The sequence below is a fragment of the Poromitra crassiceps genome (genome assembly GCF_964638095.1).
Source record: "Poromitra crassiceps genome assembly, chromosome: 14".
In the NCBI taxonomy this organism is placed as follows: domain Eukaryota; kingdom Metazoa; phylum Chordata; class Actinopteri; order Beryciformes; family Melamphaidae; genus Poromitra; species Poromitra crassiceps.
The window spans coordinates 30,158,323-30,175,613 of record NC_139633.1 but is presented as its reverse complement, the minus strand read 5'-3'; the positions used below and the strand labels follow the sequence as shown (position 1 = coordinate 30,175,613).

The window sequence follows — 17,291 nt, the reverse complement described above, 5'->3', positions numbered from 1 at the left end:
TTTTTTAACCAAAATAGGCTCAAGGCTTTATAGAACAAATCCTATATAGAGACTTTGCTGTAAGAAAGAAAAGAGTCAGTGCATGAGGTAGGTTTCTCTATACTTTAGCTTCATAGAACATAAAGCCTCAAAACATTTTGCACAAGACAACAAATGATTGAAATAAAGTAAAGTGCATCGCCAAGGATCTATAACAAAAGACAGACTAATAAAGAAAATGGTTGAGGGACAGGACAACTATATTCATTTTCAACTCCACTCCACAGTATCAGAATCAGAAAGACTTTAATGATCCCCGGGGGGAAATTGGGACAAGTTACAGTAGCTCGCTCACAGAACACGCATACATTTTCTTTGCTCTTGCATTTTTTTTTACAGCAGTTTTATGCTTTACTGTATGCTATGCTTGCTGTAGCTATGCTACTTTGAAAGCATCAGGGGGAGATCTTTCTTGATAAAAAGAAGCATTTCTGCCTTCTCACATCCGATTCTGTTTCTTTTTTCGTCAACTAAATGGCCTGCATTGGTCAACTACATGGGCAGCAGCAGAAAACAAACGTTCACTGTCGATGCTAGTGCAAAGAGCTGACAGGTAGTCACGTGCAAGCTGGGCCAGGGTCGGGAAACGGGACTTGTTGCTTCTCCAGTATTCCACCGGGTTCGTAGTCGGGGAGATCGGCTCTGACAGATATCCTTGTAGCTGAAATGAGAATAATAAAATCACATCATCATCATGTTCTGGTGTATTTATTTTTCTACAAGTTGAAAGCTTTGTTTTATTGTTCTGTTGTTATCTAAAATTAAATAAATTACCTCCACATCTGTCTGGTCGTCTTTGCTTGTGGCTCTGCCGCCTGGTCAGCTGCATGTTCCCTGATGCTGTCCATCTCCACACGCAACATCTCTGTGGCTTGCCGTTTGGTGGCAATGTTGAAGAAGCAGCTCTTATATCTGGGGTCCAAGATTGTTGCCAGATAATAAAGGGGCTCTGTCTGCATAGATGTCAGTGAAGCGCCTTTGTTTCTACTTTTTCTAACAGGGTCTTCTTGGACATTTTAATTCCCTGTTCCTGGGCTTAGAGATGCAGGTAGTTGATAATCTGCTCCATATGCTCCCAGCACTCGCTTCTGCTCCACCAAACTCTTCAGCATATAGAACGTGCTATTCCATCGCGTGGCTACGTCTTGTTGGAGCCATGCTTCTTTTCCCTGCCCCAGCAGCTGTGTCTGTAAAGCATGCAGACGGGAATAGGCCAACTGGGAGTGCTTAAAATGGCCTACCATCTTCCTCCAGATTGCAACACAGTCTGATATACTTCTTTGACTCAGTTCAGCATCATGTACAGCAAGCTGTAAAGTGTGTGCCATACACCCCAAACTTAAAACCCCAAAGTCATTCATAGCCTTGGCCATATTGCGTGCATTGTCCCTGAGCACGACATGCACTCTCTCCTTTGCTATCCTCCACTGCTCTAACATCCCTGCATAAGCTTCGCAGATCACTTGAAGGCGACGATCCGGGCGCAGTCTATGCTGGGGACCAGGGAGCGCCGCGCCGGGCGGAGAGAGCTGGCCGGGGCCGGCTAGCAATTAGCTCAGTAGCTGCTGAAGCTACGCCAGCAGGATAGCCTGATCCTGTCGCGGCTAGCCAAGCCTCGAGTCGCTAATCAGGGCAGGCAATCCGATTTTGGATCAACTTTAGAGAGTTCTGCTTTGATTACAAAGAATTCAGCTCTATAACTAATCTTTGAAATGCGCTGTTGTGGGTATGATGTGCTAGCTGTTAGCTCAGTGGCCACTGGAGCTACGTCAACAGGCTAGCAGGCCAGGCCGCGGTTAGCCTAACCGCGACTCGCTTAACACTAGGGCAGGCAATCCAATTTAGCATCTATTTTTAGAGAGTTCTGCTTTGTTAAAAAGAATTCAGCTCTATTGATCACGGACTAAACGATCAGTACAACACGAACCAAGTAACGATCAAGAAGTCACAGGACAGACCGACGAGGGTGACTTGCGTGCGGCCATCTTGCGTGGAAGCCACAGTGGAACATGCAAACTCCACACAAAAAGGCCCTTTTGACGAATCCTGTGTCTTCTACCAGGGAATCAAGTCATCGAGTGCCATCATTTCCGCGATTTTCTTGGGAATTGCTTTAGCCATTGGGCTGTCGTTGTCGCTTGTGGCACTAGAGTTGCGGCACTCGCTTTCTAGCTCCCAGGGCTGTAAACAGCTAGCTAGCTCGCTAGCTGCTGCTTTTCCGGCTGCCTTAGCTGCGCTCGCTGCTTCGTATTCCTTCCACACGTCTTCACTGCCATGGCGAGTTTTCAGGTGATGTATGAGATTAGTTGTGTTGAAACTCGTAGGCTTCTTCCCTCCTCTCGGAATCTTTGCAGAACACTTTACAGATTGCAATTGCAGCGTCTTGCTCTGAAACTGTGAAATGCATCCATACAGGCGCAGCCATTTTCTCTGTCTACTGCTTGAGGCGACAGTGACGTCACTAGCGCGCGACAGCAATACTCCGCTTCCAACGTAAACAAAGCCAAATTGGCACGTTACATTATCGGATCTTTTTATTATCGGAATAAATAATAATAACGCACAATGGCCATATCGGCCGATAATTTATCGGTCCGATAATTATCGTGCATCCCTACTAACAAGTTCAGATAGCAAACAGAAAGCATGCTGTGTAGGACGATCACAAGCTTCAGCAAAACACATGTGCAGACCTCTACTACTGAGAATGAAGATGTTGGATATAATGTGTCATCATGAAACTGAAGAAGTTAAAGGTCGAGCTGTTAATAAATCAACACATCATAAACAGATCTAAATAGAGTATGAATAGTTTCTGTATTGAGTCTTGTTCTCTCATCAGATGCCTGTGAACTCACACTGGACCCAAACACAGCACACAGACACCTCCTCCTGTCTGAAGACAACAGAAAGGTGACGAGTGTGCAAGAGTGGTGGAGACTGTCATATACTGATCACCCAGAGAGATTTGACTCCTGGCCTCAGCTGCTGTGTAGAGATGGTCTGACTGGTCGCTGTTATTGGGAGGTGAAGAGGAAAGGAGAGGTTAATATAGGAGTGACTTACAGAGGAATCAGCAGGAGAGGAGGGGGTTATGACTGTAAGCTTGGAGGGAATGAAAAGTCCTGGAGTCTGTTCTGCACTGATACCAGTTACTCTGCCAGGCACAATAACAGACCCACAGTCATACCTCGCCCCTCCTCCTCCTGGTCTAACAGAGTCGCAGTGTATCTTGACTGGCCTGCTGGCTCTCTGTCCTTCTACAACGTTTCCTCTGACAAACTGATTCATCTCCACACGTTCAACTGCACCTTCACTGAACCTCTGTACCCTGGGTTCTTTGTGTATGAGTCTGGTGACTCAGTGTCTCTGTGTCAAGTAGAGTGAGAGAGAAACACACTGTGACCAATGACATGTATGCTTCACTCTGTACAGGATCACACACACACACACACACACACACACACTTCCATTAGTGGTTGTTGAGGCGTGTGTGCGTGCCTGTATGTGCAGCGCGCGCATATAGGCGTCAGAGAGAGAGAGCGCGAGAGGAAGAAAACTCACCAGCTGCTCGTTAAGTGGAGCCCCGTCCAGGGGCGGTTCTAGGCCGTTTTTGGGTGGGCTTTAGCCCACCCAAAAATAGTCTCAGCCCACCCAAAAAAATAGAGGCAAAAAAACTTTTTTTTTTTTTTTTTTTTTTATCCCTCTCCAAATCCATGGTGGTCATTAGTAGCAGTTTCTGACTACACTCAATGCGCTGTGTGCATGTTTCCCCCCCCCCCCTCTATGTTCTTAGGGTGGGCTGAGACAAAAATTTAGGGGGGTTCAGCCCACCCGAAAAGTTTCTAGAACCGCGGCTGCGCAGGCGCTCCCTCCTCCATCTATCTGCCTAATCCCACATCACTTCACACAGGTCACACACACAGTACAGCAGCGAAGTGGTCCTCCACAGTCCACACAATCGTTCTCCCCACTCATGATCAATGAAACTGAGGTGAGCATTGAGCAGTCAGAGTCGTTAGTAGTTACTTAATTAGCGCATATTGATATGCAAATTAGCACGTAACGTTGTCGTAGGCTAAACAAAATAACTTGTCGCTGTGCCTGCCAGACAAACAGGTGGACTGGAGGAAGGTAGGTAGGCTACCATGGCACCAGCCAGCCATGTCATGCTAGCTCGCAGTAAGCGGGTGTAAATGGATGTGATGTTTTTTGAGAAACATATGGGGCATAAGTGACAAACATTTTCAAACGGGTCCCTTGTTATCTGAATGAAATTAAGCCCTTCAGAATCGCAAGTGGCTGCTTTACACAGCCTGTCTGATGTGATGATGACGATAGCTTAACATGCGTGCATGGCATCACTTATGTCTTGCTGTGATGTTAGTTCAGTATCTCAATAAAAGTTCTTACAGGCTTGTTATTTCCCTCTAAGGCAGGGATGTCAGAGATACGGCCCGCGGGCCGGATCCGGCCCACGGGCAGGTTTCATCCGGCCCGCGAGATGTTTTGGAATATTAAAAAATATATATATATATATTATTATTATTATTAAATTTGCACCCCATTATCATGAACTACGTGTGGCTAATAAGCAAGCTAAGAGTTCATTCATAAGTTAATTAACCTGCACTACAAGGAAGTATGTCAGTAGGTCATCAGGTGTAAACAAAGCCGCCATGATGCCACGCTGGAATTGAATCGCGCATTCAGCTACCTACCAAAAAACAAAAGAATCAACAAGATCAGGCGCGGACTGCATAATCGGGCACGTCGGGCAAATGCCCGGTGGCCTGGCCTGACCTGGCCTGCAAAAAAAAAAAAAAAAAAAAAATGGTGCCCGCAGTCAGGCCACTCACTGAACAGCAGGCCAGGCGCCGCCTACTGGTTTACTAGTGGTTTTATTACTTTATTCAGGATTAAAGTGGGTGCATCTCATTGTAAAATTGGACTTGGCCCAAATTGGGCTTCACACGGCCCAAATCGGGCTTCAAACGGCCCAAATCTGGCTTTAAACGACCCAAATTGGGCTTCAAACGGCCCACATCTGGCTTCAAACGGCCCAAATTGAGCTTTAAACGGCCCAAATTTTTCTGACGCCGGCACGCGCGTCTGCCCGTATCGGCGTGGCCTGCTTGGTATCTAATGCCCGGCCTGAATTATGATCCCAGTCCGCCCCTGAACAAGATGCTGTCGAAAAAGAGAAAGGTTGACACGGAATGCAGGCAGTTTCAAGAGAAATGGAAAGAGCAGTATTTCTTTTGTGAAGTAAATGGGTAAATGAGTCGAATTGATTTTAGTAAAAAAAAAATCTGGCCCCCATGAGGTCTCAGTTGAACAAATCCGGCCCTCTACCTAATATGAGTCTGACACCCCTGCTCTAAGGGAGTGCAAGGCAGATATTTAAACAGCCTTGTTTGTGTACAGTACCAGTGGCATGGGAGTAATAAAAAGGGATTAAGGACCAGGACCCCTGGTGGTCAGTAAGATGGGCTGGTTGAGCCAATGTTAAAATGATCTTTATTTATTATTTATTTTTGCTTTAAAACTATTTTTTAATTTTCTGCTTAAAGTTCATGAAAAAAGTGGCATTCTTGTTTTTTCACACAATAATTTCATAATACCATTTGTAATGCCACCGTTGTAGTGTTGTTGTTCAAAATTAAAGTACATTTTCTCAGATTTATTGGTGTCTTTCTAGTCACACAATTTAATAGTCAGTGTTTCCCATACACTGATCTATTTGTGGTGGTACACCCTACATAGATTTTGACCCCCACAAATACTGCCACATATTAATTTCAACTAGTTGACTGCAAACTCCTGCTTTAGTGCTTACAGTATATTATTATCTTGTCGGAATATTATTCCAGCCAATAAGTTAGGAAGTTCCCTTTTGATTTAGTTTTACTTTTGTTTTGCCTACAAAGCAAAATGTTACTTTACTTGAAACTCCCCTGAAGTGATTTTGGTATTATTTATGCAAGCATAATTCTACCATATAGTAACCTGTATGCAGAATATATATAGTATATATAGGGAAACAATTATTTTTTCATTGCTGTAAAACCACAGAACGGTAAAGAAGATATTGATGTGTGTAGTTCTTCATAGATCGTCTCTTCATTTTGATCTCAAAGTGCGCCAGTTTGATCCATTTTTACTTGAAACTGTACAAAATTTTCTTACGGGGGGGCATGCCCCCGGACCCCCCTAGGGGTTCAGTGGTCCATGACCTTTGGGTGGGCTGAGCCCACCCAAAGCTCTGACGCTAAAACCGCCCCTGGCCCCGTCACACGTGCATCTCTATCCCTCTATCTCTCTCTCTCTCTCTCTCTTGACAGGATGAAGCTAGCAACGTTTTTCTTTCTTTCTCTCACTGCTCTCTCCCTCTCTCTCTCTCTCCTCCCTCTCTTTCTCCTCTCCCTCCTCCCTCCCTCTCTCTCCTCTCTCTGTCTCTCTCTCCCTCTCTCTCTCTCCTCCCTCTCTCTCTCTCTCTCTCCTCTCTCTCTCTCTCCTCCCTCTCTCTCTCCTCACTCTCACTCTCTCTCTCCTCTCTCTCTCTCCTCCCTCTCTCTCTCCTCCCTCTCTCTCTCTCTCTCTCACAGATGTTTTTTCTGCCTTTGTGAAAACCAGGACTGACACAGGCTGAAGTGCTCACGTAGCTCAGCTGTGACACTTGTGTGCTCGCTCGCTCGCGCGCGCGCGCACACACACACACACACACACACACGCACACACACGCACACACAGACTGCCCCTAATGTGCAATAGCTCTTTACTGCTGCTTCAATTATCTGACTGCATATTTTGTGAAAGAGCAAATCTTTAGGCGACCACACTTGGTTGTTAAGGCTGTTTATATCTGTTAGTACATTTGAATCTTTTTATATTCTTTATATTTCATATTTGTTTATATCTTGTATATTTGTTCTGATTTATCATATATGTTGGGGCACCACCACTGAGGTGCCCTTGAGCAAGGCTCATATGCCCAACCGCTCCAGTGGAGCTGCTCAGTGGCCATCAGGTCAGACTGTGGTTGTACTGGTCAGCTTCCAGGTGTGAATGTGTGTGTGTGTATGTGAACAGGGCGCTCCTGAAAAAGACAGCATTGCTCTCAGTGACACTCCCCCTGTAGCCTATAAATAAAGATTAAATTAATGTTTGTTAGATGACTGAGTTACTGCTAAAAGTAATATGTAATGTGTTACTTTTGTAATGAGTTACCCCAACACTGTTAGGCTACCACTTGGTTGATAAGGCTGTTTATATCTGTTAATTAGGGGTGTGCCACCTTATGTTACGGCCTCCACACATAACAGAAATAAGGCTCAAGTGGAAACCACAACATAAGAACGCCACACAAGAATCAAAATATAGGGTTTTTATTGTCCTTTCCCCCAAAGTATCTAAATAAAAGGCCCAAAACCATAAAACAAAATAACCTGACAGTTTGGCCGAAATAAACAAAAGGGAGAGGGGTCTGGGCTGGCCCATAAAGGACCGTCGAAGCCAGCCCCTCTCCTTAAACTAACAATTGAAAAATGTACAAAGAATAATTTAGATTAACTAAACTAAAACTAAGGACGAAAAACAACTACCATAACTGCCAGGTTAAACTAAAACAATAAAGCCTGGCACCTATTGTGCCAGGACCTAATAAAGGAAAGAAAGGGGCAAAAGTATCAAACCAAATGTACAGGTGCTGCTGGGCTGGATTCAGGTGTAGAGTAACTGTGTCCCAGCAGCAAGCCAGCTTATATACCTGCAGATGCAGAGCTGCATCAGCAATTAGCTGAGTGTCTGCAGGTGTTCAGCCTTAGGTAAGGAGGAGCAGAGGAGATCAATTAAGGAACAGTACAAACACAGAATGTAAACACATGAATGTGCAACATGATACATACCATGTGTGAAGTTTATTATGCACCGTCCATGGCCACACGCAACACCCCCACCCTATGATGGTGAATACCGGGAGTGCAACGTGAGGTCATTCAGCAGTCAGAAACTTAGCATACAGTGTCGGCCAGGACATTGTCGTTGCCACGGACATGTCTGACCTCCACCAACCGCGCTGACAGCAAGATTTTAAGTCCCCTATACAGGCGTTCATAGGGACAGAGACATCACACAAAGATTATTAGTGTGCAAAATCTCCATCTGAAAAATCAAGCAAAGTTAACTGAATGTCGACCAGAAGTCAACCGAATATTGAACAAATTTAAGACATTTTAACCCATCATGTGGAAAAGTCCCACTCCGAATGTTAACTACTGCTAACCTTCTTTCAATGTTAACCACTGTTAACCCATCATGTGGAAAAAACCCACTCCTAACCTCAACCGAAGTTAACCTCTTCCTACTGTCAAAAATGTCAAAAGAGCAACATCAAGGCCATCCATTACTGCACAGGTAACTGAATGACATGACTCACTCAAGAGAACTCAATAGAGAACTCAATACAGCAATAGAAAAGGTATTGCATCCACAGAAAAGTCGCTGCAAACATTCCCGTAATAACCTGCCATCAACGCCTGAGCCCACGGTGACTGACAGGAGCGGGAAACGACAGGACAGCTTCTACTTTAGAGTTTTTCAGCTGCCCTTCAACGACAGCATTAAAGACACCCACAACATCTTCAGGGTCTTGAGACAAGGCCAACACAGCCCGAGTTCCAGCAGGGGTAGTGCTGGACAACACCAACACTACCTGAACATTACCAGCCGCTTCAGCACTGGACACCTGAAACATATGAGAATGATGTGCAACAATCTCCTCTATTTTAAACTCCATCTTAAAGGGAGATGTCAGTCACATTGCCAAACTAGACAAAATGTCGCAAAAACGACAAAAGCAAAAACCTGGCCCGCCGCAGCATGACACAGGCAACAAAGCCCAAAAGCGCAGCACCACGCACTAGGAAAAAACACACTGCCCACTCAGCAGCACACAAACTGTGGCGTCCAAAACAGGTGCGCAAAAAACACCGCACCAAAAATCGGCACACAAGCAAATAGACTATTACAAGTCCCAGAAATACAGACACAATGTGCCAAAGTACCACCTCAGTGTTAAACTACGTGACAATTAACACTGTAGGGAGAGAAACTAATGTTTCTCAGAAACGAGAAAAAAGTAGACGCGCTGGAATCCGCACGCTACAACCTGAGGTGGAGAAACTCCCAATCCTCAGAAGAAAAAAAAAACTTGCGATCGACGAGCCCCCATTATGTTACGGCCTCCACACATATAACAGAAATAAGGCTCAAGTGGAAACCACAACATAAGAAGAACGCCACACAAGAATCAAAATATAGGGTTTTTATTGTCCTTTCCCCCAAAGTATCTAAATAAAAGGCCCAAAACCATAAAACAAAATAACCTGACAGTTTGGCCGAAATAAACAAAAGGGAGAGGGGTCTGGGCTGGCCCATAAAGGACCGTCGAAGCCAGCCCCTCTCCTTAAACTAACAATTGAAAAATGTACAAAGAATAATTTAGATTAACTAAACTAAAACTAAGGACGAAAAACAACTACCATAACTGCCAGGTTAAACTAAAACAATAAAGCCTGGCACCTATTGTGCCAGGACCTAATAAAGGAAAGAAAGGGGCAAAAGTATCAAACCAAATGTACAGGTGCTGCTGGGCTGGATTCAGGTGTAGAGTAACTGTGTCCCAGCAGCAAGCCAGCTTATATACCTGCAGATGCAGAGCTGCATCAGCAATTAGCTGAGTGTCTGCAGGTGTTCAGCCTTAGGTAAGGAGGAGCAGAGGAGATCAATTAAGGAACAGTACAAACACAGAATGTAAACACATGAATGTGCAACATGATACATACCATGTGTGAAGTTTATTATGCACCGTCCATGGCCACACGCAACAGGCACCTCACGATTCGGTTCGATTACGATTCAGGGTGCTACGATTCGATGATTAATCGATTATTACGATTATTACAATTAATCACGATTTTCGATGCATCTTTTTCCCCATACAGGATTTCTTTGTCAGTATCTTTTTCCCCATACAGGATTTCTTTGTCAGTATCCATTAATTAAAGTAAACAAACAAATTTACCTCCATTATCTTCTATTTAGATCAGGGGTGTCAGACTCATATTAGGTAGAGGGCCGGATTTGTTCAACTGAGACCTCACGGGGGCCGGATTTTCTTTTTTACTCAAATCAATTCGACTCATTTACCCATTTACTTCACAAAAGAAATACTGCTCTTTCCATTTCTCTTGAAACTGCCTGCATTCCGTGTCAACCTTTCTCTTTTTCGACAGCATCTTGTTGATTCCTTTGTTTTTTGGTAGGTAGCCGAATGCGCGATTCAATTCCAGCGTGGCATCATGGCGGCTTTGTTTACACCTGATGACCTACTGACATACTTCCTTGTAGTGCAGGTTAATTAACTTATGAATGAACTCTTAGCTTGCTTATTAGCCACACGTAGTTCATGATAATGGGGTGCGAATTTAATAATAATAATAAAAAAAAAAAAAAAAAAAATTGGTCAGGAAAAGTAATCGATAATCGAACATTTTGCATCGATTTTAATCGTTACGTGTCTCATCGCGATGCATCTAAGAAACGATTTTTTGGCACACCCCTACTGTTAATACTGTCTATATCTTTATATCTGTTGATACATTTTAAACGTTTTTATATTCTTTATATCTCACATTAGTTGATATCTTGTATATTTGTTCTGATTTATCATGATGTTACTTGTGCACCAACCACACCAAGTGGATTTCCTTGGTGAAATAAATCATTGTGATTGTGACACTGGCTGCTGCACACGTGCAGATTTGGGTGTAACAGTGGACAGTCTCCGCCCTCAGAAACATTCGCTTCAGGATGCTTGAAAATGTCTGTCTTGGAGCGCCCCCCGGTGGCTCATCTGGTAGAGCTGTATAGTTAATTTTGTTCCATGGTGTAATTGTCCATTTGTGTTGTTTCCTTTTAATGTTGTAACAAACCAATTTCCCCACAGGTTCAGTGAAGTTTCTAACTAATCTAGCCTACTGGCTGTTTGTGCCTCTATGTGTGTGGGTTAATGTACTGGCTTGGCTGTTTGTGCAGCTATGCGTTTGCCAGAAGAGCCTTATTGGACCTTTCTTTTGTTATATTTTTTTATCGCCACCAAAGACCACCTTCATAACACCTGTTTGAACCTCTGAGCCATCTGGACCTCTTCTTTCTAAAGAAAAAAAAATAGCATTGATTGTATAAAGAAACAAAAAATGTATTTCATTTTTATTGTATTTTTTTTTACTTCATATGTGATTATAATTTTGCTAAAATCAATTAATATCTTGTTCCATAATGTAACTGTATAAGGAGAAGGAGATGAGTGTGTGCATAAAAGTGACAGTTGACATTAAACAAATCTTATCCATAACTGTTTATTTCAGTACTTGTGTATTCTATGCATGAGGAAATGTGAGTTGTGTGTGTAATTAACTGCCGTGCTCGCGCTGAAACTGTCCCCTAACAAGTTCAAATAGCAAACAGAAAGCATGCTGTGTAGGACGATCAGAAGCTACAATCCATTTTGTCAACAACAGATTAGAACAGGGGTTCCCACACTTTTTTTGTTTGTGACCCTATTTTGGTTACAAGGCTATTCACAAAAATCTAGGGACCCGAGACATTTCAAAGTTATAATCTAAAAGATTTTCATCTAAAAATAAGAGTCACTCATGTTGATTGAGGCTATGTCCATTTGGATGAAGCCTTTGCAGTATAGTGACATTATGTGACAACATTACACTGTTTAGATCTCACCTGCAATTATCACCCACCGCCATAGGTGTCACCCAAGAGAACAAAACTGAAATCTTAGAGATTATCACTTTAAAATAAAAAATAAAAACTAAAAAAATGCAAGTGAGCCTAATCATCTTCGGTAATATAAGATTGTCTGTGGTGTAAAAAAAAAAAAAAATCAGGCGACCCTTTGAATTCCAGGCGACCCCACTTAGGGTCACGACCGTAACTTTGGGAACCACTGGATTAGAAACAGGAATGTGTTGCTTCAAGCTGCTTGGAAGTGAGAGGAGGGGTTGTGTGTGCTGCACCAGGCAGACAGTGTAGGCTATAACAATTTATCTTCATTTTATTTTGATTGGTATGCCTATACGAGGGATCCGCCGAGCAGCATTTTGGTAAACAAACCGCGTTTCCAGGGGAAAATGGCAATGGAACCCTATGGAGCTGCTTTAGTGCTCACTCTAGCCCCAGCTGTGCGGTGTGCATTTTAAAAACTGCGACAGTTCACACAACTTTAACACGAGATGCATATATTATACATCAAACTCTTGAGCTACCTCTTGCTCTCACTCAGAATGTCAAGATATAAGCGATGTCATGTATAGTTTTAAAGATATTAATGTTTGTTTAGCACACCGCAGAGTCCCCCGGAAGTCGGGTTTGTTGTTGTCGTGACGTCACACAGATTCCTCTTATAGACTTATGTTGTTGTTTTGTTTTCCAGATTTTTTACCCCATTTTTATCCCCCATTAGTGCTAATTTGTAATTTATTTATCCTGGTTGCTGCTCCACCCTCTGCTGATCTGGGGAGAGCCGAAACTGGCTCCATGCTTCCTCCGAGACATGGGCAGTAGTAGCCAGCCGCTTCTTTTCACCTGACAGGGGAAGCTTCACCGGTAGACATATAGCACGTGGGAGGATCACGCTATTCCAACGAGTTCCCCTCCCTCCGAACAGGCGCCCCTAATGACCAGAGGAGGCACCACTTCAGCGACCAGGATATTGCATGTTTTGGTGAGGGGTTCCTATATGAACGAAGCCCCCAGGGGGCACGGGGAGAACATGCAAACTCCACACAGAAAGGCCCTTTTTGACGACCCCACCCGGGCGGTGGGCACTCGAGGACATGCGGACGGGCACGCACTCCTTCAGCGCTCACAGCTTCTTTTTTTTCTAATCAAGCTGAGAGCGCGTGCACATGAAAATGCTCAGGAGCTCGTGCCTGCAAAAGAGCCATGGTTTTTAACAACTAGCCAATCACAATGCAATATGGACTGCTCCAGCTTCTACAGCGCCAGACACGCCTATTTCCTCATTCATTCATCGTGAAGCTTTAGTATGTATGTCAGAATCAAAATCCGCGTTGGATATTATTAGTCTGTTCCCGAATGACTGTCTAAAGTTACCACTTTTATTCACATCAGTAATTTCTATGAAGAGCGGTTTCTGCCTCCACGTAGGCTATCTACAGCAGCTCAATTCACCCTCTCAATAAACTCAATATAACCTGCATGTCTATTTCCAAAATCCGTAGGCGTTTTTAGACCATTTAGGCTCAATGAATAATAATGATCTTATGATCTGTTTGGTCGCACTGATGGAATAATTCCTATAGGCTAATAGGCTATCAATAAAAAAATACGGTACGTGCGGGCATAGATTTAATTTATAAAAAAGCCTATTTAAAATAGCCTATTTTGTGGTCACATATAGGCTATTGGCAGCAGTCGCATATCTCCAACACACACACACACACACACACACACACACACACACACACACACACACACACACACACACACACACACACACACACACACACACACACACACACACACACACACACACACACACACACACACACACACACACACACACACACACACACAGTGCTCAGACCAGAAAGGAATACACACCCTCATGTGCATGCAATATGTGTCCTTCAAACACACCCTCTCTCTCTGTCTGTCTCTCTCTCTCCCCCTTTTCTCTCTCTCTCTGTGTATCTCTCTCTCCCCCTTCTCTCTCTCTGTGTATCTCTCTCCCCCTTCTCTCTCTCTGTCTATCTCTCTCTCTCCCCCTTCTCTCTCTCTCTCCCCCTTCTCTCTCTCTGTGTATCTCCCTCTCTCCCCCTTTCTCGGTGGCTCAGTCGTAGAGCTGTCGCCTCACAGTCAGAAGGTCCTGAGTTCGATTCTCGCCTGGGACACTGCGGGCGCTGTGGTTGTGTTCCCCCCCATATCTTCAGTGCCTACTGCCCAGGTGGGGTATCTCGTCGTAAGGGCCTTTCTCTCTGTGTGGAGTTTGCATGTTCTCCCCGTGCTCCCCCAGGGGGTTCCTCCGTATATAACCCCCCCACTAAAAACATGCAGGAGATCAGATCGTCATCGTCATCCGACCAGTGACGACAACATCCGAAGTTGGTCCCCGGGCGCTGTACGAGAAAGCGACCACTGCTCCTGGCCTGCCCCCCGGAGGAAAGGACATGCCTGGATGGGTTAAATGCAGAGGACACTTTTCACCGGCCACCGTCAGCATGAGTGTGTTGTGGCCGCATGCATGTATTGTGGTGTTCGTGTGACAATAAAAGACGGGGCTTGTCCCGTTACGAGAGTTTTATTTTTTCTCTCTCTCTCTGTGTATCTCTCTCTCCTCCTCTCTCTCTGTGTATCTCCCTCTCTCCCCCTTTCTCTCTCTCACTCTACCCTCACACACACACAGAAACACACTTCCCTCCTTTCTCATACACACAGTCTCACACATGCTCTCTCTCTCTCTCTCTCTCTCAGGCTGAAGTGCAGGCAGATCATTTGAACTACAGTAACCTTTCTCCACCCTGGTTTTTGAGGGAAGGTGTGTTTGTGTGTGTGTGTGTGTGTGTGTGTGTGTGTGTGTGTGTGTGTGTGTGTGAGTGTGAGTGTGAGTGTGAGTGAGTGTGTGTGTGTGTGTGTGTGTGTGTGTGTGTGTGTGTGTGTGTGTGTGTGTGAGTGAGTCGCTGCCAAAAGTCTATAAAAAAGATAGAAAGGATTCTGCCTCTCCCTCCCTCTCTCCACTTCCTCCCTCCTTCTCTCTCTCTATCTCTCTATCTCTCTCTCTCTCTATCTCCCTCTCACAGATGTATGGCCCACGTCTTTAAGCATTGCTAAGGATCAAACCAAACATTTGTCCTGATGAGGAGCTTCTCAACGCGAGACTCATCAGTCATTCTTCCTTCTGAGTCTTGGATGCCCCTATATCCCCTGCAACGTGGGCTAAATGGCTGCACACGATATACACGTTATCAATCTCAATCAAACTGTACCCACCTCCGAGACAATGTTGTTATCCAAGATGTGGGTGCCCTGGAAGTTTTTTTTTTGTCGAAGTTTTTAGGTGCTCCGGATGTATTGGTTTGGTGCTCAGTGGTTGGGAGGGTGTACTGCAGTTTACAATTTTGAGCATCGGCTCCGGCATGTGAAAAAGGGCTCGGTATTGGAAAGTACGCACTATTTGGGAGTGCCAGGGCACCAGCATCATGGATAACAACATTGTCTCGGAGGTGGGTACAGTTTTATTGTGATTGATAACATGTATATAGCGTGCAGCCATTTAGCCGACGAACCTGGGGGCATTTTGCCTTTATTGTATAGGACAGTGGGCCGACTGGTACTACTTTAAAGGAGAATTTCGTTTTTTTTTTAACCTGGAGCCCTCTCCTCACATTAATTATTATCTGACGACTCACCCAGTGTTCTCTGCAGCGATTTTGAGCGTCATAGGCGTTGTTTTGAGATAAATAGGGTCCAAGCCAGTCCTTGAATGGCGCTCCGTCGGGGCCACATGGCAGCGTGCTGTTCCTCCATGTAAATAGACCGTTTTATTCCCTTTTTGCACCCATATCGTCATTATATGATCCCTAAAGAAACATCAGACTGCTAATCACCCCCGGGCTATTTCCAGTAGTCTTTACCAGGGATCGCATTTCCTCATTCGGGGTCTGTGTCACCAACTCTCGTCAGATATGAGCGCAGGAGCTGGGCTTCCGTACACAGGCCAGCCGGCAGGAAAGTCTTGCGGGACTTGACGAGAGTTGCACATGCACTTTTAATGAAGGAAGACAGAAGACAACCAGTGGGGATAAGGCGACTGTCTGGCGAGTGGCGATGTTTTAATCACATCAACCAATGCGCCTCCTCTTCAACCAACTCCGGCATTACGTGCATAACGTAATGGCTGGAAACTCGCATAATTCAGCATTTTCTTTTGCCGACTTTCTTAACTCATTGAGTGCCAGCCACTTTTGGAGAACGGACGCTCCCAGTGCCAGAGTTTCAGAGCTTTTTTCAGTGATTTCTCGAGGCCCACAGAATATTGTGTGATATTACTATGTAAACAATGAACACGCAAAAAGAACGATGAGACTCTTTTCTATCATCAGCAAGAACAGGTTTATTGATATCATTTTCCGTTCTTTAGTTATCAGCCGGAGAAGATAGCTTGATTTAACAAAAAAGAGCAGTTTTTTTTTAGAAGCTGAGATAATGGCCCTTTTGTGAAATTAAACATTTCAAACACATCACTGACTCTGAAGCTAATTTTCTGATGTAGTCACACCTCAAAAATAATTTCCTTCAATAAAACAGTGAAGGCCAGGGAATTTTGTTTGGCAGAATAATATTTTTAGCTGCAACCAGCAGCGCTGGCCCCTGCGTGCGCTGCTGGTTGCAGCTTCTTGCTGATCTTGATTTGCTGCTGGTGGGCATCGGATATTCTGGCTTGCGTTTGCCAACCCTGTCCTGCTGCCTGGGTCTGTCTGGGTCAGTGTTGTGTGCTGCTCTGCGTGCCCCCCCCCCCCCCCCCCCGCCCCGCCCCGCCCCGCCTCAACTGCACACTCCTCCTGTATGGGAGGTGGCTCTCTGCTGAGTTTGCTCTGACTGCACTGTGAAGGGTGCGCGACATGCAGCTTTTTCCGCGTGTGTTTGTCACCGGCTACTACTGTATGCTTCCAGTTGAGAATAATAACGGCTGATCATGCGAATGGGCTGTCGCAGCAGTGGAGGAGCTCAATTGTGGGAGCAGATTGGCTGCTGCCTGCTGCAGGCACATCTAACGTTAAAACGCTTCATGCATATCGATGCATACGGATGCGATGCGATTTCCGTTTCCCCAACGACTTATTCTCTGTTTTTCTCTGCCTTTCTGTTAACCTGGAGAGCACTGTCGCCACCTAAAGGTTCTGTAAAATAGGTTATAGACCTCCAATAGCTACAATAGTTGTACAGGAGCTGCGGAAGGCTTTGATCGACGTCCCACCGTCAAAAAACGCATTGGACGTCGAAAGACGTCCGTGGCACTCTACGTCACTATTTAATTGGACGTCGAAAGACGTCCATGGCACTCAATGAGTTAATACCACGATGATTTCACGATACCTTTGCATCATGGAAGGCAAATGAGGGAGAAGACTCATTTCGCTGTCACCACGATT

At 44.8% G+C, this 17,291-nt stretch overlaps 1 protein-coding gene across 1 annotated transcript in view; it reads left to right on the top strand.

Annotated features, from left to right (window-relative positions):
• Positions 1–3,426, top strand: part of LOC310789130 (NLR family CARD domain-containing protein 3-like) — a gene marked incomplete at both ends in the record, with an annotated part of 36,629 nt that extends 33,203 nt beyond the window's left edge. The window contains one exon of the mRNA XM_083650723.1: positions 2,882–3,426. Coding sequence (XP_083506849.1) covers positions 2,882–3,426 — 545 coding nt within the window. The remainder of the gene's footprint in view (positions 1–2,881) is intronic.
• Between the last annotated feature and the right edge of the window lie 13,865 nt (positions 3,427–17,291).